This window comes from Macrobrachium nipponense, chromosome 22 (genome assembly GCF_015104395.2).
Source record: "Macrobrachium nipponense isolate FS-2020 chromosome 22, ASM1510439v2, whole genome shotgun sequence".
Taxonomy (NCBI): Eukaryota; Metazoa; Arthropoda; class Malacostraca; order Decapoda; family Palaemonidae; genus Macrobrachium; species Macrobrachium nipponense.
This window is the reverse complement of record NC_087213.1, coordinates 63400569-63424359: the sequence shown is the minus strand read 5'-3', so window position 1 is coordinate 63424359 and position 23791 is coordinate 63400569. Positions and strand designations below refer to the sequence as shown.

At 33.3% G+C, this 23791-nt stretch overlaps 1 protein-coding gene across 27 annotated transcripts in view; it reads left to right on the top strand.

Annotated features, from left to right (window-relative positions):
• LOC135198752 (serine/threonine-protein kinase WNK1-like) overlaps positions 1-23791 on the top strand; it is a 569129-nt gene that overhangs the window by 519087 nt on the left and 26251 nt on the right. For 19 of the 27 annotated variants that reach the window (XM_064226633.1, XM_064226620.1, XM_064226621.1 and 16 more), the window contains 8 exons: positions 388-449; positions 2475-2835; positions 3223-3429; positions 11614-11676; positions 17372-17695; positions 20630-20875; positions 22782-22957; positions 23740-23791. The exon at positions 23740-23791 is cut by the window's right edge and continues 159 nt beyond it. In XM_064226633.1, coding sequence (XP_064082703.1) covers positions 388-449; positions 2475-2835; positions 3223-3429; positions 11614-11676; positions 17372-17695; positions 20630-20875; positions 22782-22957; positions 23740-23791 — 1491 coding nt within the window. The remainder of the gene's footprint in view (positions 1-387; positions 450-2474; positions 2836-3222; positions 3430-11613; positions 11677-17371; positions 17696-20629; positions 20876-22781; positions 22958-23739) is intronic. The other 8 variants (XM_064226618.1, XM_064226615.1, XM_064226635.1 and 5 more) reach the window with 6 other exon arrangements.

Genomic DNA, 23791 nt, shown 5'->3' with positions numbered 1-23791 from the left:
GAAAGCATAGGCATGAATTTTATTCTTGGTTAGATTTTGTTTTTCTAGATTAAAGTTGATTTTTGTGAAACGGCAAGCATTTTAGGATGGCAAAAATTTTACTTCCTTAACCATTCTCTTAGCTTTTGTCATGTGGCTCATTTTATTATTGTCACTTTTGTTTTGGGAAGGTATGGTGCTTTGCATGCTGAGGTGGATGTTATTTTCATAGTCACCAGAATGAAATAATTAGTACTCCTAAAGATTTGTGAAGTATTTTACTAATTACATGGATTCAGCAATGAAACTAGCAATACGTACAGCATATTAATTTTTTGAATATTTTGACACTTCTATTACTAATGCTATGACTTCATCTCATATTAATTCAGCTACTTCATCCAACAGCTGGAGAATTCCCCTTCACCTCAGATGCTGACGGATTTGCATTCCCACCTGGTCAACGACAGGTAAGAAAGACCAAGACGTAGTTTGAAAACTGTTACTTCAGTTCTTCGTTCTTTTATCCCGAAGTTCCTAAGGTGCTCTCAAGTTAGTTTTGTGATGTTGGGTTTGGTTGTGTCTATCCTCTTAATCCCCTAATTTCTACCTTTTTTATCTAAGCTGGAATTTAGTGTGAATAACTTGAATGTTTTACCCCCATTTTATGCTAATGTTCATTCTCTACTTCCTACTTCTTTGAATATTAGCCCAATCTTTTTCTGCAATATAGCTACAGGGGTGAATTGTCATGGCTTACGTTTGAATTAGTGTGCCATTGCAAGTAGCCTGCAAAAGATACGTACATGCCTTTAGTGTTCTGAATTTGTTTTATGATTACTCTTAAAGTAGTTTAACCAGACCACTGAATTGTCTCTAGAATTTAGGGCTGGCCGGAAGGTGAAAATTGGAGCAGGTTAAGGTTTGGTTACTAGTGAAAGGAGACCAAAGGGATTGAATGATAGGAAAGCGGTTAAAAGTAATTTAGCTGCATAGAATGTTTATTCTGCCTGCAGTGTGTTACATTGTAGGTGATACCCCCATAATGGGAAGCATTTGTGTGGCAAAACTAATTGTTGAAGTTTAATGGCCTCATTTTCCCCAGTCATTTTATCCCAACCTGCTTCCAGGTTTCTTCAACACAAATCTCCTGCATCCCATAAATTGTTTTCATTGGTCATCTATCCCTAAATTAAAATGAGTTTGGTCATTTATCCCTAAATTGAAATGAGTTAGCTTGCATCAATAGGCATGGCTCTAGTGCTACAATCTCAGATGGTAGTAAAGTAATTTATTTTCATACATACATATGTACATATTTTCTTTCCAACCATTATATGATATAGGCAGTTTTTCTTTCTGATGTGCATTATATTCTTATCCCTCTATTTCCTTTCATTATGCTTATTAGGGGAGTTGTAGATCAGCATCCAAAACAAAGTATATTTTGAGTTCAAGAATAACCAAAAATACAGCATATATAAATATACAATATGTATACTATTCCATAGAAGTTCAGGTTCCAGGCAGATCTCTTTGTGCACTTTGCAGTAATTGCTGTATTATTTTGGGTATTGTGTAAGCTGTTATTTTAAATTAGACCATATTTGGTGAATCACATAGAATGATAATACCTCAGATGATTTTAAGTCTGTGTAACTGCATAAAAAAAATTCTTCTTTAGAACTTAGAACCTCACTTTATATATTTTTTTGATTGGCAAACCCAGCCATTGTGAATTGCACATTTTTAAATGTGTCGTTTTTATCTTTGCTGCAATCAAGTGTACTTTATAAGTGGTAAATAGCTTGAAATATTTGCTTCATACAGACAGTTGTCAAAGAAAAGTTGGAAATCATGATTTTTTTTTCTGCTTGGCATACATTATTGAAGTGTAATTTTTTTTTTTTTTTTCCTTTTTTTTTACCACGAGCTCTCATGGCTTTCCTTTTAGATATACTAGTATTGCCCTTTTAATCAGTTTCACATTAGATTACTTTTAAAAATACCTACCTTTGGCCAGTCAACTTATGCATTTTTTCTTTTGGTTCCACATTATAGTCCTGTTTGTGCTAGAGCCATATCAAAACCTTCATTACAGTTCATCATCTTTTGGATTCATGAATTTTTTATGCCAGTTTTTATTTAGTGTAACTTTTTTGTTTGAAACATTTAAAAGTTTGTGTTATCACTTTGGTTTCACCAATAGTCATTAATTTTTTTAGACTATATTCCTGAAATCCATTAATTTTGCTTAATTGTTAGTATTGGCTTATTTTATTTAGCTTTTGCTATTGTTGTAGCTTTTATATCCATTTAATTTGCCATCCCTGCTAGATGGTGTGTACAAAGCTAGCGGAATGTTAGTTTCAAGATGCATGTTGTGGTCAATACTTTATTTAATGTCACACCAATGGTAAGTATCATTAGTTCGTTTTTACGGTATGTGAAATATGTGAAACATTGGTATTTATTCTTTCCATGTCTCTGAGAAGGCCTGGTGGCAATGGTCTGGAGAGTGTCTCCAACTTCGCCATCACAAGCAACATCATCTCAACTACCTGTACCACTTCCACAACCACAACTACAACATTCTCTACTCAATCCCACTTTGACCCCAGCGCTGCCTCTGAAAGTGAGAACAGCGAACATCCTGCAGATGGATCCAGCAACAAGCAGCATGCAGAACGCAAGAAGATACGAAGAAAGAAAACTCTGGATCGGTTCCCCAAGCTTAATGTGTTATCAGTCACAGATACCATGGTTGAATGCCAACTTGAAACTATTAAACAGAAGACAATAACATTCAAGTTCGACATAACTGACAATGACCCTCAAGATGTAGCAAATAAACTGGTAAGACGTCATTTCACTGTCACCATCAAAATAGGGCAATGAATTAGGGGGGTTAGAGAATAAATTTAAATTTAACTCAAATTAATTTTTTTATCTGAAATATTGTAGTGATCTTTTTGCATGTAGTAATTGCGCAAGTACATCTCTCTTCTCTTTTTCTTAAATGGTGCCAATTTTATGTGCTATAGTATTCTGTTTCAGTTTAACTGAATTCACATGCCAGATGAATGAATTCTTAGTCTTGTTTATTTCATTAAGTGTTTTATTGTAGTTTTATACAGTGTTTTACATGTTTATATTTTTATACACCAGTATTTATAAGTTTTCTTTACTGAATGTTTGGTATTGTGTCGTTGCACTGAATTTTGTTTTTCTAATTTCCTTCAGGTTATGACCAATCTCCTACCTGGAAATCATGCTGAAGTTGTCATCAATTACATTGAAGATATCATTAGACAACTTCAGGAAAACCCAAATGTCCTGCCAACAGTTTCAACTCCAGGTTTAGATTCCCGAAGCCAGCATCATTCACAAGATGGTCAGGCAAGATCTCCATCAGTAACCAGAAGACATCGAGATGACAACGACACTCGGGTAAGTTAAAGTTTAAAATTTGTTTCATAATTTTGGGGTAATGAGGTATAGAATTTGCAATTTTGTCATGACTGATCTGTATGAGACAGTGGTGACAAAATTGTTAAACCAATTATGTTTGTAAATTTTGTGCATTAATTACTAGTCCATAATGAAATGAAATATGTGATCCTAGCTATGCAAATAGATTTTAGAGCATGGATTGATCATTATAAATATTTGCACTTTATTTCTAATTCTTTAAGGAAAAGAGCTTTAACAGTTCATTTTATTATTTTATATAATTTTAATAAGAAGTTTTATATTTTCATAATTACTTAGTTTAAATGCTAGTTGTTTTATATGATTTACTATAACATCAGAATTACCTGATGTACTTGTGTTTATTTTAAGCATGAATATTATTCAAGTTTGACTCTATGTTTTCAAATGAAGTGTTCTCCATTTATTCATCACATTTTGCATATGTTATCTATTAGATATGAGTACTATATGCATGTAATACCAGTTGACTGCAAATGATGGATAAGTGTGATTGTTCTATTTTTAGCTATTGCAGCTTTTTTCCATGTCTCTTTGAAACTGATAGTTCCTAAAATCCCTATTTGATTCCATGATGAGTATGTTACAACTCTTAGATTATTTAGGGAAGTGGAATGGAATGTGTGTGGATCCTTGAAAATTACAGTGAAAATAATCATTGAACATTAACAAGATCAGCCTGTATGCTGGGATAAATAACATCAATTCAGTTACTGTTATGGGAAATCTTAAGGAAAATCATATGGAAAATTTTTTATTAAATATGCATAAGTGTGATTATAGTACTATTCACTTACCCTTTGCACTTTAAAGACTTTATCTATTATCAAATGCATAACATTGAGAAGTCAAATTTTGAGATTGAAATAAAAATATATCTTTACTGGAAACGTATGTCACTGTGGAATTACATTTATAATTCCCAAGGAGACTTTTGGTGAAAGAGACTGATAAGAACAGAGTTTTCCCTCCCTGAGCAGTTCCTTTAATTAGCATCTCATAGAGTAATGAAATGAGCACAAAAAGTTAGTCTTGGGTGACTAAATTAATTTTCACACAATCTTTGTTATAATGAAACTAAGTTCTTTGGGTTGATATTTGGAACCACAGCCATATGAGGACTTCTGATTTGAAGTCTAGATTTATTAGACACTACAGAGGGAGCTAATCAAAGATGCTTACACACCTGCACAGTTAGGGTAGGCATTAATTCTTCCTAAGCATGTTATCTGCTAGGTATCCTTGTGGACTTGGAATTAAAAATTTTAAACACTACATGATACAGGAATCTAAGTAGTGAATGATTCAGGAAAGGCAGGGGAGGGGCCATTGGTTCCAAAATTTAGAAGGCAAATGTTATGGAGTACTGGTCAGACTAGTTAATGCCCAAAGGAGTTTGTGGAGGTTTATAGTTAAGAAACTAGAACATTGAAACTGTAGAAGAGTGGCCAATGTAATTACCATCTTCAATAGAAAGAACCCTATAATTGAGTTTTTCATTACTAGTGGCTCCACTGTTAAGCACATGGACTGGCTTGGTCAAAGTGTTAACATTCAGCATAACAAGCATGTAAAAAAAAGCTATCAGTAGTACTCGAGTTTGTCCTTGAGGTCTTTCTCACATTATTGGAATATACTGAAACTGATTTTAACAGATGTCTCTGCTGTACAGCAGTCCAGTATCTGAGTTTTATTGCACTTCACTATGTTGTAGGATGGACATCTGGGAATGTACATTGCTAATACAACTGTTGGTAAAACCTGTTTGCTTAAATCTTTTGTCAACTAGCAAGCATTAGATAGGGCTGGTGATACTCATAATATGCCTTAAATTCATACTTGGCCTCATTGTATTTAGAAAGTTATAACACTATCAGAACATTGGATGAGTATTCAACCTTGGTTCAACAATTCATCACAAAAAATTTGAGATAGAAACCAACACACTCACTTCCAAGGAAACAAGTAAACAAATAGGCCCTTGAGATGCTCTTTTGATATTCGTGGTTTATCCAAAGCATCTTAGTTGACAGGTACGAGATCAGACTTGTTTAGGTTGGGTATCGTGCTGTTTTTGACTTAATCATGAAGCACACATTGGACAATAATGATCTTTGAAGTTTTTCAAGTATCAGGCAGTTAATGCCATCAGTGATGCTGATATTGTGTCTATACTAATCCTTTCTAATGTTGGTGTGTTCTTAAGTTTTTACCTAGGATATGTTTTTGCCATAGAAAAGTAAAATTGCACTGTATACTGAAGATGATTATGAATGTAATATATGGCATGCTTAAGACTACCAGAAAGCAAGGTGTGTGAAAGGCTTCCTATATCAGAGAATATAATTCTTCAGATTTTTGTACTACTTTCATTGGAATATTCTCTTTAAAGGATATCAGCAGGATTCTAGGCCTTTATTTTCAAGGAACAAATACTCAGAATAACAGTTTTCTATTCATTAACAATGGTCATTCTAATGTATTTCATCATTATAAGATATTGTACTTGTTAAGCCATCTTCAATGAACGGAGCCTCTTAAGTTAGTGTGTGTGCTACTTGTATTGCAGAGCAATATCATCTGTTACGATTGAGGTGCCAAAGTGTTACACTATCCAGAACTGTGAAAGAGTATTCCTGAATGCAGATGCTAGTTTGAGAGGCTTCATTGCAAACTTTTTGTCTATGCTCCATGGGCATACTTTATTTAATTTTTATTTTTTTTGTATATATTTATTTTTATTTTTTTTTTGATGGGTGGATGCTTGTTATATTTTACTCCTGCCTATTACCATCCTCTCATTTGTTGTATAAGAGGATCTCTTCTGTGGAAGTCAAATCCATGGCCTTTTGGCTTATTCTTTGAAAAAATATGAAAATTATGAATACTATAATGGTAGTTTTTTAATCGGTATGATTCTGCTTGTATGCTCTTGGGACATGAAAATAATTGTAAAATGAGTCATAGGAGAAAGTTATGATGAGGACAGAAATTGGAGAACAGTGTAGCATGTTCCTGTGAACTGGGCTGGAAAAATACCAGTATTACAATTAATGAAAATCCTTACTATTAATATACCTGAAAATGATCCCCATATTTGCCAATAACAATTACCAAACCAAATATAGAAATTCTAAAATGTAATCCCAAGGATGCACAAAGAGTAATGGAATTTAAGTAATGACAATGAAAAAGTTATTTAATGGAATCTAAGTAAAGACAATGAAAAAGTTATTTACTGGGTCAGAAGGTTGACTCCAAAACTCTTGAGAAATTCACAAAACACTATAGACTACTGTTATTATAAAGAATAAGTATTAAGTAAATGGATGACTCAACATAAAATGTAAAATTGCTAATCAAGAAGGAGTAAGTCCTACAGTAATATGTCTCCGCGCAACACACTGGCATGAAAGGATGACAACTTAGGGAGGTGTCTGGGTGATGGTTTGGGTATGTCAGGTGGAGTGCTTGTTGTGAGGATATAAAGATATGGTGTGAAAGGAGAGCTTTTGCACAGAATTAAGGCTATTTGTGATTAATGGGTTCATAATGAATATCAAGTACTGTACTTTAGGGAGCAAGAAACCTGGAAATATAAATCTCACCAGTGATAAGTGTTAATTAGGCAATATTTTCTAAACTCTAGTGATGAAGAAAACTAGTAAGTATCACTTCATCTCAAAAATTCATGTAGAGATTTTGAAAACAAACTATTAGCTAGCAGCAATGCTGCAGTAAGATTGAACATGGATTGAATTTCAGACTATACCTGAAAAGTTTTAGAAAACATTTCCTTAAATTTCTTAAATTCCTTTTGAGGATACATTTCTTCTAATATATGTACTATATGAATTGGGGATTCAAGGAATCTCATGATTTACTTAGGGTTATATTTTGGGAGCTTTATAATGACTGAATAAAGGATCTAGATCCTCAAAAGATTGAATATGGGTCTCATAGCTGTAGGTGAGCCAAGGTTTGAATTAAAAAAATCCTGCATGTAAAGGGGAGAGAAGTTAAGGGGTTATGAAAGCAATACCATTCATATTAAAAATTATCTTGTAAGGGGAGGCAATTATCAGCATATTAGTTAATTATAAGAGAGAGTTCAACTAGACCTCCAAGCTAAAACTCTTAACTCACATGGCATGGACAAGAGTTTTCATTTACAAGATAACATTTGTATTTTATAGAGCTTTGTAAAATCTTTAAAAGCAGGCATACTGGAAATATTTGACAAAATTTCATGAATGAATTTTTTTTAAATGTTCACAATCAGTTGAACTTTGACATTAACAAGTAACTGCAAAAGTCCAAGGGTCCCACCACTCACCTACTTGAGATTTTGATGACTTCAAATGGCTTTGTGCAAATTTCAAATTTCATCCATTGAGATTCCAATGATGTCATTTGTTGAAAATAAAAAAAAATTATCATAATTATTTTGACAATGTAACATTGGGGGTGATTTCTATACAGTGGTACCTCGAGATACGAAAGGCTCAACTTACGAAAAACTCGAGATACGAAAGCTGACACGAAAAATTTTACTGCTCTACATGCGAAAAGTTTTCAAGATACGAAAGGTTTCTGAAAGTCCGAGATTCGCCTGATAACAATTTGAAACTCGCGCCGCCAGCTTAGTTCTAGTAGACTCGCCACCATCCTCCTGCTCTCCCATTGGTTCCTGATGAGATCCTTCTCTCCTATTGGACAGCATCCCTCCCATCATGCATCTTATGTAGTGGCGTGCCTTCGCTCAGCCACTTCGCACCCGAAGCTTTATCGTACGCATGCGGCATTCGTTCGGTCCAACGATTTTGTTTAGTATCGTAAATTCGTTAGTGATTTCGTTGTGCTACTTTATCGTGTTGTGAGAACCTAATTAGTATATGTACTACATACGTAACTTAATTACGTACAGTACATATTAGTCATGGGTCCCAAGAAAGTTGCTGAAGTTCACAGAAAGAAGAGAATGCTTTCTATGGAGACAAAGATGGAGATAATAAAAAAGTATGAAGCTGGCTTGCGGTTGAGTGTGATCGCTAAGGAATATGGCCGAAATCCGTCGACGATAGGCACCATCCTTAAGCAGAAGGAAGCCATCAAAGCAGCTACACCTTCCAAGGGCGTGACTATTTTGTCCAACAAGAGGAGCCATGTGCATAATGAAATGGAAGCCATGTGCATAATGAAATGGAAAGGCTGCTGCTTGTATGGATCGAGGACAAAGAAATCGATGGTGATACGATAACCGAGATGGCAATCTGCCAGAAGGCCAGCGCTATTTTCGGCGATTTGATTGCCCAAGCCGAAGACGACGGCGGAGAGGGGACATCAATGGCAACCCCAGAGTTCAAGGCTTCTCATGGGTGGTTCGAAAAATTCTATAAACGGACTGGCATCCATTCGGTGGTGAAGAAATTGAAATTACGTAAAGTATAAAAAAGTAAAAAGAAATGTAATAATCAAAAAAAGACAAAATAAATTTTATTTTAAGTTTTTTGTAAAGTTAAGTGTTACAGTTTTGTTAATGTGTTTTGTAAAGTTTAGTTTGTTTTTCTGACATTTTTTTTTGTGTTTCGTAAAGTTAAGTGTACGTATCTGCCATTTGTCCTCCTCCTCCTCTGCCGCCACTTTCGGAGATAGCCTCACTCGAAAGGTAAGCTTCCACATTTTATGTTACAGTAATAATATTTCTTGTACACTAATATACACTTTATTTACAGGTTTTGCATTTTTATTATTAAGTTACGTATTGAATGGTCCAAATTGTTGTAGTATTTCATTGTTTATAGGGCAATTTACCTTTATTATGAAATTTACTGGGGTGTTTTTGGAGGGCTTGGAACGGATTAGCCATTTTACATGTAAAATGTGGTCCAAGATACAAAAACCTCATGATACGAAAGGCGCCTCGGAACGGATTAATTTCGTATCTCGAGGTACTACTGTACTTGTATTGGGGGATGGTTTAACTCTATCCTCTATGTAAATAGGGGTGTATTTAAAAAAGAATTATCATTATACTAGTCTAAAATAGGACAAAAAAATCTACCGATTTTTCTTTCTCTTCTTTTTTGTATGTAATACTGGAAAGAAAGTGACAAATTTTTAATCAATATGAATTTTTCAAAGCTAATAATTATACCTTTGGTCTTAACAATAGGATAATCTTGTTTCTAAAAGAACTTATAAATCTTTATTTTACTTTTTAAATATTTATTTATAGAGTTGGCACTTGTGTTTTTGGCAAACTTCTACACATTATTTTGATTAAATAATTTTGTTTTAATCTTTAAAGATTCTAAAATAAAGTATACTTAGCGACAAAATGAGACTAAAACCAGCATTCTGCCATAAAAATAAATTTTCACATGTTAATAATGATATGTATCAGTTATTATTAATGTTGCTGAAATGTGATTAAAGGAAAGTAAGTGGCAAGTTCTCCTCTTGGTTTGCCGAACTAAATGCTGTATTAAATGTCAGGCTTTGTATGACCCAAAGCTGACTCTTTCATTCCACATTGATTCCAAAATGAACATTTCATACAAGTTAGAAATTTCACCTGAATAAGCTATTGTTTGTAATATTTATGCTTTTCAGCAAGAAATCAGAAACCATTACTCTGTGTTTATTCACTTTTATATGTTTTTATAATATAAAACTGATACTGCATCTTCATGAATTAGAAACTAAATTCAATTACTCCTTAATAAGTAAAACTAGAACAACTTTTGTACAAAATAAAACCATAATTCATAGACTGAAAACGGTAATAAAGCTATGTGATTTCCTCTGCAAAAGTTGAGTATGTGTTCCTTTATCAGTTGAGTACTATTATTAGAAAATCTAGTAAAAAATTCATTCACACTTATATGCATTTTTATAACAGTTTGGTTATGTTGCGAGGTGTTCTGTACTTGGACATTTTTCTTTAACTTGCTTCCCTCATGAACATTTTTCAAAATGTTTTACCTATGGTTTATTTTTAAATTAGTAGAACATCTGAGTAAGGCATGGGCAAGCTTCAACCAATCATCTTGTAATTTGTGAAGCAGAAGTTTTTTTTATTAGGTTTTCTTAATATTTATATTGAGTACAGTACTCATAGAAATTTTATAACTTGGATTATATTTTTCCTTTCCCATTTCTGGTAATGTCATTGCTGACATGACAGGTTCCTATTATAAATAGTTTGATCATCCCTGGTATGCATTAGCAAGAGAACTGATTTTTGTCGTGACTTTTCACTGTTTTTGTGTAATCACCTAGCGTAGTGGTTTAGTGTCTTGTGGATGTTGTTCAGACCCAAAATTATATGCCAAGTAGTTCCTGTAGTTACGGTGGGGTAATGAAAGTTATCAGTGAGTGCCCTGAATTTAGGTGGAGTGTTTGCAGGTAAGGACGTGTGTGATGGAATGGGATGCATAGATATTCTTACACTATTACTGTACGTATGGGTAGTCTTTCTTCAGTAAGATTAATTTTGAAATACATAGTTAAAAGTAATGAATGTATTGTAATCTCTGAACCTGCAAACTTGTGTGAAAATGATTTTAGTTCATGGTTTTATGGGCAGGGCAGTGACAGTGATTGGTTGAAATATTTGATCTACATGAGAAATAATTGTAACGAACAATTTGTAAAAATTTGCTATTTTGATGGCTTATGGCAAATCTTAATATAGTATTTCTGGAAATAGATTCTAGAAGCCTTTGCATGGAATATACTTGCACAATAATCAAGGTTAGAACAGCTAAACAGATACAGCAAGTGGCACTGGCCATTGCTTTCATTGAGTATCTCAGGATATAGATGGGATTTCTTAGTTTTGCAATGATAAGCTTTATCTAGGTGGAATACATATTATTTTATGGAGGTTTTAATATTGATATAGGTTGATGTTTTAATACAGTTTACTAAGACTCGCTGTTTGTGTATTGCTGTGGATAAAGAGTGGAAAATTTTATTTATGAATTTATTCAATTTTCATTTTTCTTTGGACATGTCATGGCACGAAAGAAATATTGACATTCATTATACTTGTGGATTTCCATGAAAGTTCTGATGGATATATGGTATTTCATGTGCATCAATCGTTGCATAATGTATCTTTGTGGTGCGTGGTAGGCTCGGTACCTGGCCAGGAAGCTGAGTCGATCCTCCCCTAAACGGCGGCGGCGACACAGCTCAGTAAGTAGTTTGTAATGAAAGAGAAACTCTGGATTTGTCAACAGTCTGAGAATGCTACTTAGACGAGCATGTGTGGTGGCTCTGATCAGTTGACCCACAAAGCTGTTTTTCAGATGAGCCATGTGATGGTTTAAAAACACTGGATTCCTTGCTAAAAAATTTCAATATAGTGTAGGTATATGAATAGGTTTCATATACTAAATAATAATAATAATAATAATTGTGGTTTAACTTTAGTTTCAGTTGGCCTGTACTATGTCTAAAAGTATCACATGGAAAATCTGATTCAGTTGTTATCCTGCAATTTTTCCTAAAGAACTGTGACCACTTATGACTTCAATGGTCTAGAATAACTCAGTGCTCGAGTGCTTCCATGCTTCAATTGTATAGTTCTCTAAAAAATAAAGTTTTATTTTGCAATGTTTGCTTCTCCTCCTTGAGGATTTATTTTATTTGCAAACCTAGAGGATGCTTTATACTCTCTTTGGTTAGTTATATGTAACACAGTACGTACAGGATGAGTAAATTATTTTAGCATTTCAGATTTTATATATTGTTAGGATTAAAATATCAGTGCTGTCTCTCATAGTAAATATACCTATGTACTGTACTTGAAAATGACACAGAGGATATTTAGTTTTATTATTTGGTTGAAAGGCTAGAATAATTCAGGCAGAAAACACTCAAAAGGGAAAATCTGATGTAACAGTGATGATGATGACGATGCTGAAAGGGTAGCCATTTTCTTGTAGCTTTGTCAAGTGGATCAAACTTCTTTCAGAGTGAGATCTACTAGTAAGATTTAGAATTGACATTACAGAATAGTTGCTCCTATGATTCTGCCAGTTAATGAAATGAACTTCATGCTTTTATATATGCAGTATAGTTCATTGCTAGTGGACTGATGTCATAGCAACTGATACAGCATATGGTATTGCAGATAGCTACATTAGGGAGCTTTAGATTTAAGATATATTTTGTATTATTAATCAAAGTGCCATCAGATTTTGTCGAAATGATCTTGTTTTATCAGTTCGAGAAGCAAGCGAGAAGTGCAAATATAGAATTTTATGTACAAAAATGTTGAGATAATTGGGAAGCTTTCATGAGCAGTATTACTAGAGGAATTCACAATGACCACATGAGCCTGCAGCGCTGCACACCCTCACACCCATGCACAAGATGGAAAAAGAATCGCAGAAGTTACTCGCCATTTTCCTTGTTCAATGTCATTGAAGTTTTTAATTGTTTTAAACTACTCTTGAATTTTTTTTATATCTAAGCACAGTTTTTTTTACATGTATATGGTATTTTAAAAGTCCATCTTCACATACTTAACACATTTAATGTTTGAATTCTAATACTAATAAGTACAATATGCTTCTATGCAATAAAAATAAGTGCTCCACAGTGACAGTAATCAAAATTATGGGATACATTCAGTTGAATAAATGTTGTTCAATAATAAAAGGCCTAATTGTTTTTCTCAGATTTTAAGATTGTGGCATCTCATTTCATTTTTTCATTATCAGCTTTCTTTAATTTGATTTTTTTTTACTTAATAATGGAATAACTTGTATTTTCAAAAGGATTTGCAGAGTAATTATTGGCAGTAAATTTCACAAATTTGGGCCACCACATTGTAGTTTGCACTTTGCATACCCTTCAGTATTTTTTATACAATACATGCAATCCAGCATTTTGTATTAAGAGTGCTTGAGCAATTTTAAATTCCTGTGGCATTAATCATTTGTTTAAAAAGATTTTTATAAAGAAAATTTTAAGGAACTTTTGCATGAGTAATGATAAATAACTAGGGTCAAAAATATTATCAAATCATAGCCTCATGTTTTATACTTAAATTTTTGTAAGGCATATGCATGATCCTGCTTGTTGTGGAATTTACCCTTGGAAGTTAACAGTCATATTGGGGATGGTAATTGCTGTACTTGAACCTTATCAAATTAAATTAAACTGTACAGGAGTGGAACTATTATTATTTGACATCTTCCATTTATTATGTCTACTAAATTCTCGTTTCTAGGCTGGCATATTTCTGAAAAATGGTGCTTACCCCAGCCTTTGGAAGGTAGAGTATTTATATATATTTTCATGTATTTAATGGCTGTCATAAAACAATTCAAAACCACCTTGCACATTTATTGTCATGACTTTGAAACTGAGAATGTACAGCACTGTACTTGAATATTTTGATAATTTTGTTATTTTATGCAAACTTTCAGAGTTTGTTTGAAAACTACACAAATTGTATTCACAAGCCATCACCCTAGTATGAGAAAATCATAGCATTAATTTATTTTTAGGTTTATATATTTTTAGTTACTTATTCGGTCTGTTCTGTTTTAGAACTGTACTGCTTTATTAATTCTGAAGGATTTAGTAAAACAAAGATGCCTTTAATAAAATTGCTGACATTCAGCTACTGAATAATTAAGCCTTTTATATAATGTTTTATATTGTAAGCCTTCAGTTGCTGTTTAAATATTTCTTGAAGCTAGATATACTATGTAGAACAAGTTTTACTCATTGTGCAAAAGTATTTCTTTGTTCTTGCTTTACTGTCCTTGTAAAATCCATAGCTAATCCTCTTTTGGCCCTTTCATATAAGGAGTCAGTGATCTTACCACACAATGTAAAAGGTGGTAGTTCTCTAAATACCCATGATTGATGTGTTTTTGTGTCTTAATCAAAGGGGAATTACTGATGTATCCCTCTGTACCCTTTCAACCTGCATATCTTGAATTACCTTGCACTAGCATTATTTATTTTCCTTCCAGTAATTACCTCTTATTTCCCAAATACTTTGCACTTGTGTGTTTCCCAAAAATTGTCTTTGGTGTTTAGTAGTATAATTTAAGGTAAACTATGGATAATTGTAGTGTCTTTAGGCTTCAGGATTATAGCATATTGGTTATTGTGTTAATTTAAATTTTAATTTAAAATTTTAAAGGTGAAATGTAGATATGGTGCTATGAAAGAAAAACTGAATTGAAAAATTGATTGGATGTTTTCATGTTTTGTGTTAAATATTTCAGGTGTGTGCATCATAAATTACTGTATCTTTATATTAGTAACCAGTCCTGCTTCAATGTAGAAGTAGCCTAAATTTGTACCCATAGTTCTTTAACTTAAATTTAGGTTTTTTCTCACCTGATGTTGGGCACTATAATGTTGTACATGTATACTTTATGCAAAAGGAAATGCCCATAAAATAAGATGATTCCGGAGAAAACTGTAAAGCAGCTCACATGAGTGGTGTAGCCTTATATTTGACTGTAGGGAATGTGCACATAATGAATTTCAAGGACGCTGGATAAGGTTCTTGATCTGGTAAGGATTAATCAGGTAGCGATATGGTCAGTTAGGACATAAGATTTTCAACTGTATGCTAACTATTATTTTGTATATACTGTTCAGTATTTGATGCATGTCAGAAAATACTTGACAAGAATAGAACTTCCCAAGTGTGTTTGTATAAAATACAGACTATTGCCTAACAAGAACTTATAGAAGTACTTTGAAGCAAAAGTAGTGGGCTGCTGTATGTTTTAAGATTTGTATTTACAAAATAAAGTTTTAGTCGTACCATGACCTACAATGGAATTTTTAAAGTGACTGTGTTATTGTTTCTTGATTATTTTAAAATTCATGGTTGTAACCACAAAGGTTTTTATTTAGTGTTTCACTCTTCTTCACTTTCATACCACAGTATTTTACTATGGCTTTGTCTATGTACTTTTTATAATTCATTACTAAAATTGGTAAAAGAAGCAACTTTATTTGTGTTTGGGCAAGTTCATCAACATTTTTTTTTTTTTTGTATGGGGTGAGTAAGTTTTGTTATTTGAAAGATAGTTATAGTTATTGAGCCATAGTTATATTGTGAAGTCGTTATATTGTCACCGTTCAGTTATTTAGATGTAGAGTCAGTCAATCAAGTACTTCTAAATTAATTGTAAGTGGGAAGCCATTGTCATCTCCTTCATCCACCTTGTCTTGTAATTTGCACCACCAGTTCAAAAGGGAAATTTCACCTCACTGGAAGCAATTAGTCAATATAATATTTTCAATTATTCAGTCAGGCATATGTAATCATTGTTGTTTTACCTGTCACAGTTTCCTGTCAAAAAGAGGAAAATGTAAAAGTCCATGTCCGTTCTTGATATTTCAGATGCTGTATTTAGGAAAAAGCATGAAGTAAAGATTTGAACATGAGGGGCCATGTGAGAATGATTATTTTGGAATTATTAGAACTTAAATATTTTACAAGGGGTGCCTGAGTAAATGAAAGAATAATGCAGATACTGGCAGTCCCTGGTTATGGGGGCAGGGTTTCCATTTTCTGTGGGGTGCTGATAAGCGAAAACCCCCGTTAACCGAATCTCAGCAATTTATGGCTCCAATATCCGGTTAATGGCACCTCTGTTAGGTATGTTATAGCACCATAACACTGTCATCGGCACCTTATGGCACCGATAATCAGAACTTAGTGCTTTATGGTGCCATAAATACCTGTAATGTATTCAGCATACATATTGGCAAAGAAGGAAAAATTGCTCATCATTAACGTAAAATGGAAGGCAAAAAGAAATTTTGAGAATGAAGATGGTTGCCTGGTTAACATTAACAGCTTTTATATTGTTAATTAGATTATGTAAGGCGATACACAAGATTTTGAAATTAGGTGAAAGACCAGAGTTTTTATTTGTCAGCGCAGTTAGAATTTAGAAAATACTAATTACTTTGTATGTTAAAAATTGCCAGAGAAAATAGTATCTGAAGATTTGACCAGTACTATATATAAATGACTTAATAATTTCATCATAGTATACTGCTGTATTACTGCTCATGGTGTGTGCAAAAGTTATGCCCTATAGGACACCTTTCATCCTTTCCCTTCCACCGTAGTTTATTAACAACACAGCTTTTTCTGATTCCTGCCTTGAGAGGCTTTAATCCTGGGTACCCTCCACTTTTTTTTTTTTTTTTTTTTTTATCTTCCATTGATATTATAACTATAAATTGTGCAGTTGGAAGACGTTTCCTGACCTATCTGATCATAAGTCATCTTATCCAAAAGTTGTAATAAAAGTTACTTCATGAATTCTCTTGATGATAGGTAGGGGATTATATCAAACCAGACTCTTTTTGACAAGGAGGAGAAGAATTCTGCTAACTTAATAGTTCAAGTGGAAACTTCTTGATCCAAAATAGTTTGAGAAACTAATATGCATTAGAGAAATCCTCAGCACTCCTAAAAAATTCAATTCACCATTGAATATATTTGAATTGTACCTAAAAGAGATTGGGCCTTAAGAATTGGAAGTGTGTGTGAAAATGGTCAATCTGATGGAGCAGTATGATAAATAATTAGTTAAGATATGCAGTTTGGAATTGATGAAAACTTGCAAATTATTCTTTACTTTGTTGCTACTACTAATCATTCTTTATTTTGAAGTATAATTTATTGCTTACATTTTTTTTATGTTTTATAGTTTATTGGCTATTCTGTGCTACTTTGCAAATGATAAATTTGGTACGGTTTAGCAATCGTTGATTACTGAGAATGTATATTTAGTATCCTTAGACATTTACTATGCACGTTATTCTACTTTTATTTGATTTTTCACGTTGTCTTTATGCTACATTTTACATCATATGGACTTTATTTTAGCAGAGAGATGAGGAAGGAGACAGTGCTCCAGGTACCCCAAATAAGCGTGTAGAGCCACGTGAATCATCACCACAAGTTCAAACAAGTCCTGTTCATCAGTCTCAGTTACCACAAGCTGTAGAACAGCAGCAGGTATTGACAACTGTTCCTCAAGTAGACCCAACACAGTTGTCTCAACAGCAAGGTCTAACAATTCAGCAGACACAACAGCCAGATGTAGACAAAGAGAAGTCAGCTGAGCAAGTAACAACTACTCTACAAGCTCCAGCTGTAAATGCCTTACAACAGCCAGTTTCAACACAGCAAGCACCACAGCCCCCACAGGTAAGTGCTTGTGCAGCTTAATTCAGTAAGAGGAGGTATTTAAGTTGATTAATCCTGTTTTGGCTTGGTAAGGGCAGTTGTAAAGTTGCATTTTTATGTTGGATTTAAGGAATTTAGGCACTGGTGCATATGGGAATGGTAGGAAGTTAGTCATGGAAAGCATGTGTACTGACATTGTAAAGGAAGATGCTGCATAAGAAACACCACTCGCCAGAACCTAGTCATGTGAAATCTTGTCCTATTCTCAGTAAGAGAGTGAAAATAATTTTACTGTGGTAGGTCCTCTTGATGACTGCCAAAGGCATAACATCTTCCTTGTGGAGCAGCAAATAACACACAGCAACAAAAGAAGAATATGCTTTTAGTAACAATTCATAGCAGGTAACCAGAAAGTACACTAAGATCAAAACTTCACTAGGTGCCTACCTTAGCAAATAATTACCACCTCCCCTAAGGCAAAAACCAGCTTATCCCAGGAGATTTAACTTTATTCCACATTTTCAGAAATCAATAGAGAGGAAGTGACAGTGCAATAGTGTATCTTTTATAAGTTTTTAAATTGTTCCCATGGCCAGTGCTGATAACTTGCTTTTAGAAACTTGATTTTTCCTTAAGTGGATTTTTGTTTCAGAAAGATGGATAAAATCATATATATTTTCCCTGTCAAAATTGCACTACTAGATCTTATTTATTTATTTGTGCAATCCAGTATGGGTTTGGGTGCATTTATACTTTTCATTCATACATGAAAAATACCAATTGATTAAAAATTTGACATTTTTAATAAATGATTTGTGAAAATTGGAGCATTGTAAAAGTAAAGTAAGTTGGGAGAAACCAAAGGGGACAGTGGAACACAAAAGACAGAAAGCACGCCTGCCATGCAAGGCACAGGGCCTCTTGGTAGCAACATCTGGTGAAATTTTGGAGTAAATTTGTTTAGAAAGTTACATGCTATAATTATGTGCTGTGTTGTGAAGTACCCATATGGATTGCTGCGTATATACATATATGTATATACCGAGTACATTTTATGCAGGTAGGCAATGGAAATCTCTGTCATAGATTTGTAGGATGAAAGAATACCATCAGCAAAGGAAATATATTTCTTCAAAAATTTTTGCACTTTGTACAGAATTAGACCTGTATTAAAATTCTATAATTTGACAAATAATTTTCACTGCAAAGAAAAGAAGGGTAATATTTCATTACCATAAGATTTTATGTATCCTGTCATTTTTTTGAGAATTTGCATTATGATGCATCCAGCTTTTGAGGGAATGAACAGTGCTGTCTCCAAATAGTAATTGTTACATAACTGAAATGTCAGTTAATTGATTTTGCTTTACAAGATAATGAAGCGTCAATTTAAACTCCGTTACTTGTCCCAGTTGGTTAATTTGCCTGTTACTTTGTAAATATTAAAGTAGGCCCATATTGAGAGTAACATAAAATGGAGATTGGCTACTCTAACTTAAGTTGGTATTCTGTAAATTATTTTTCAACTATAAAGTTGGAATTCTATAAATTATTTTTTTACTTTTAACTTCTGAAATTGGCATTCTATAAATTATTTTTCATTCTTATTTATTGTTAATTGAATGAATGTTTATCACACTGGTGTTATCCATATATGGTTGTTGATATGTTTCTTTGGCACTTCCTCTCTGTAATATAGTTTGGTATTTATGACATATATCCAGACTCTGGTCATCTTAAAGCCTTTGTTTAAACACTGTAAGGACATGAGATGTAAAAATGATCTTTCACTGCATGTTGAATTCATATTCATCTTGCATGATTAATATCACCAATTTTCAAAATTATGGCCATTTACACCTCACGCTGCACAGCATTTCAAGGTATAAAACACTTAATCCTAACTGTAGATTAACAGGTGTATGTACTATTTAGCAGGTTATAGAAGTAGGAGTCAGTAGAAATTAGTGGTAATCACAGGGTTTCCAATTATCACTTTCATGGTATGGGGTTGTGAGTTACCATTGTCTGTTTTGTGCTCTAAGACTAAGAAGTATATGAATGATTTTAATGAATTAGCATTAACTGTGCTGCAGGGGACTGATGTTCAGAAGTTTTAGGGAAGTTATTAATTTTTTTGGAATATAATTTATCGTGTGTTTTCAATCTCAAGAAATTTATATAGATTTACCTGTTGTATTTTTGTAGAATTATTTTTTATGTAATTAGCATTGCAGTGCACAGTGGAGTTATTGTTTCATTTAGGTTAGTACTGAAATACTGTATTACTCTTACGATATGGAACATCTTAACATTAAGATATTTTTTCATCATTAAGCACCTCAATATCAAATATTTTTGTAAGCAATTTATAACCACTGTTTGTTTATTGGTATTTTGGTGTTCCTAGTAATTTTATGATGGAGATTAACATCACACTATATAACACTAATAGAACTTTTGTAGTTGTAACACATCACTAGAATAACATTTTTCATTGTATATTTGCATTTATATACTGTATACATTTAGGATAATGCAAGTAGTATTAATTAGTTAAACCATAAGGTAACAATACTGAATTGCTGCATGGTAAAAATAGCATTGGGGCAAAAGCAAATTTGAAGATGAGGAACTCATAAGAAGATTATGACATATTTTCTATCTGATAAAGCATTTTTAACTACAATTCCTTCAGAGCATGTTAGGGAGAATTTTGGCCAAATGTCCAACAGGGAATAGCAACTATCATAAAAGTAAATGATAAATGAAGTTGAGTGTCAGATTACTCTTATGAAGGTTTACCTCTGCTTTTGCTTAATTTTGTATATTTGCAAAGAAAATTTTATATCAGTTACTCTGAGTTTGCTTGTGTTGTACAGTTGCCAAAACTACAACTGCTGCTGTTCCCTGCTTGCAAAAAAGTTTGACCTTGTTGGCCTTTGGCCACCATAGGCTTTCAGAAAGTCACGCTTCCTGGTGAGTCCTGTGGTAGAGAGCAAACTACTTCCTGGGGAGGACGTGAGTGGGGGAACAGGGAGTGTGGCCGTCCAGCAGCAGCCTTCCTCCTCCTCTGCAGCCCCCACTTTACAATTAGAGGATTCCCCTCAATCTGACTCCGTGCCTGCTACTTCTGCTGCTCTGCTTCCTCCCTTAGCACCTTCTTCCACCTCTGTGCTTACTCCATCACAAGACCTACAGGTAATGTTTATCCCTGTCCATTCATTGCTACAGTATACAGTATTAATGCAAGGTGAAGATCTTTGGTTTTAGTTTTCTCACTTGCTGTATCTGCTCTCATGAATTAGCATGCCTTGAGACCAGTTCTTAGCAGCTGAGCTGTTTCACTGTAAAAACAGATTAATTTTTGCAGTTGGGAGTTTTGTAGTCTTTATTTGACATTATGTACTATATTTTTTAACATGTAGTTATTGTAACATAGTGTACAATTATTGTAATTGTAGTGTACATTATGTGCATTATACTTATTTATTGTAAAAACTTTAATGATGTAGTGCAGCTAATGATTTTTACCTGAAAATTTGAGAATGCTGGTCCTGTACCATAGATTAATAGAAAAAAAGTGCAGAATGTGCTTAATTAACACAATTACAGTACATAAACTAAATTTCAAGACCATGAGGGAAAATTGTAAGCTATAAAGAAAGAAATTCTCTAGAAGACAAGGATAAGCAAACAAGAGAAAGGCTAAGGTAGAATTAAGGTTAAGAGCAAAAAGTAGAAAAGTGCAAACTAAGTAAATGCAGTATTATTAAACAAGAGTAGTAGTAGCCCTGTGCACAAATTCATACAAGTACTTGTATTATTGACATCATCCCACAATATTAGGTATATGTGCACTTAACCTTTATTGTATTATTAGTTTCACTTTTTGTCATATGCAATATATTATGTTGTCTAAAAATGTTATTTTCTCCTGTTGTCTTTCTTGGTTTTTGAAAGTCTGTAGTTATTGTTTGCTTGCGCTGTATTAATTTATAGTATTTGTATTGCACTGAGAATTTACCTATTGTTTTTCCATTATCTGTTTCTTGGAAAAGTTATATTTACTTTGTCAGTTCCCTTTAATGCCGTTACTTTTATAGTATTGAGAAGCTGTATAAGACAGATTGGTAACTAGCATAAAAATCCAAAACAGCATATCATTCAAAGATAAGTAAAAGCATTCAGTATGGGGGTGTGTTTACTCTTAATTGTTTTATAGAATTAATTTCAAATTACAATCAAAATTGAGAATTAGTTGCATAGGATATTGTTGCCCAAAGCAAATGAAACTATTTGTATAAACTCAAACATGTAGATAAATGCCAGTTACACAGATTCAACTTTGTTGGACAAGTCAGTAATGGTTGGAAGTTGTTTTTAATCTTAAAATTTGCATAGTACATATATTAATTTACATGTATTTTTGGTTTTCTTGTCTGGACTTTTGTCAGCGAGCTCTGATAATGTATGGGTTTGGAATTGTGTCTGTTCTGTGGATGTAGGAGGATGATGGATATGAAAGTATCACTTTTTACAGTATGTATATTTATCAAGAAGTAGCACCATTTATGTTGTGTATGGTAGGTAATTTGGAAATGGAATTTTCGTAGCACATAATGTAACTTTCTCGGATTAAGTTGTTTACAATGACTAGTCTAATTATTCTGTTAGGTTAGATCTAAAGCAAATAAAGAGGATAGAAATGCCAACCAAAAATTTTAACGATTTGCAAGAATGTATAGGAATTAGGTATTAGCCATATGTTTAATTTTAAATACAGTACTATATGAACTTTTATCTTCTGATTTGGATGAGTGTACTTACGTATATGAATTGGGTATTAGCCATACGTTTACTGTTAAATACCTTATGTAAACTGTTATTTTTTAAGTCGGCTGGTAGGTGATTTTTTAAGCCATAGTTAATCAACTTCAATGAAGTTAAAAGTATAGGACTATTTCAAGGTCTTTATTGGAAGTGTAGTTCATTAAATTGAATAAATGGCATTGCATATTCAATATTTGTTAATTGGAATGTTTATTAATTGTCAAGTATTTTTGAAAATTATGCAATTTTAAAATAAAATTCTTAATTACTACAGACAAGTGATGGCATGGTTGGTGTCCAAGGGACAGGTGGCATTACTCCTGCACCTATCTCTGCCTCTCAGCCAGGGTCAGGGGGCCCCACTCCACCTTTGCACTGTACTCCAGAGAATACTTATGTAGCAGATCAGCCTCGACTCTCACAGCAAAATTCATTAGAGAAGAATGACAGGTAAGAAAGATTATTCTACCTTTACTTTTGTAAGGTCAAGTATTTCATTTTAGGAAACAGTATCGAAAGATGGAGAGGAAAGTGAAAAGGCTTGGGGTATAGGCTTTGAAGAAATGGTATGGAAAAATATTGATGTGCAAAGTTTAGATTTCAGTGCAGCTTTGTGAATAGGATAAAAAGTATCTAAGGATTAGTATAGCAGGTCAAGGCATATGGAGAAATAAGTAGAAGTAAAGATATGAGAATTCCAAAAGTTATTACAGAAATAAGAATATGTGAGCATATCAACAATGTTTAGGAAATATGCAAATTACAAAATACAAATTGTGATACGTACATGCAATGCCTTGAAAACACGTGCACATACACTTATAAACTGTCTTACTATTTGTACACCAATCTACATGAAAAAAAAATTATATTGAGATCAAAGATTTTAATCTTAGTAGAAAGCAAGAGTGAAGAATTTAATTTCAGACAGTGGGTAGAAGGTGACTTTTATGTAAAACACTCAACAAAATCTAACCCCTTTGGTTTAAGTTTTAATAAGTAATGTTTACCAGTCAAACTGTGTCTGACCAAGACTTGTAGATACTGTACCATAGTGTGTTCTATTTCTTTGTTCATTTCTGTAATAATTAAGAAAAAGTAATTTCTCAGCTTGAGTTTTAACAAAATATTTACCAGCTAATATATTTCTTATCGGTAAATGCAGCAAATATTTAGTCTGACCAAAGCTTGCAGATACTATGATTTGATCCATTTCTTTGTTTTCTCCAAAGCATTACGTCAAACAGCAACTTATCTGAGTTGGCTCGCAAGTTGCAACAACTG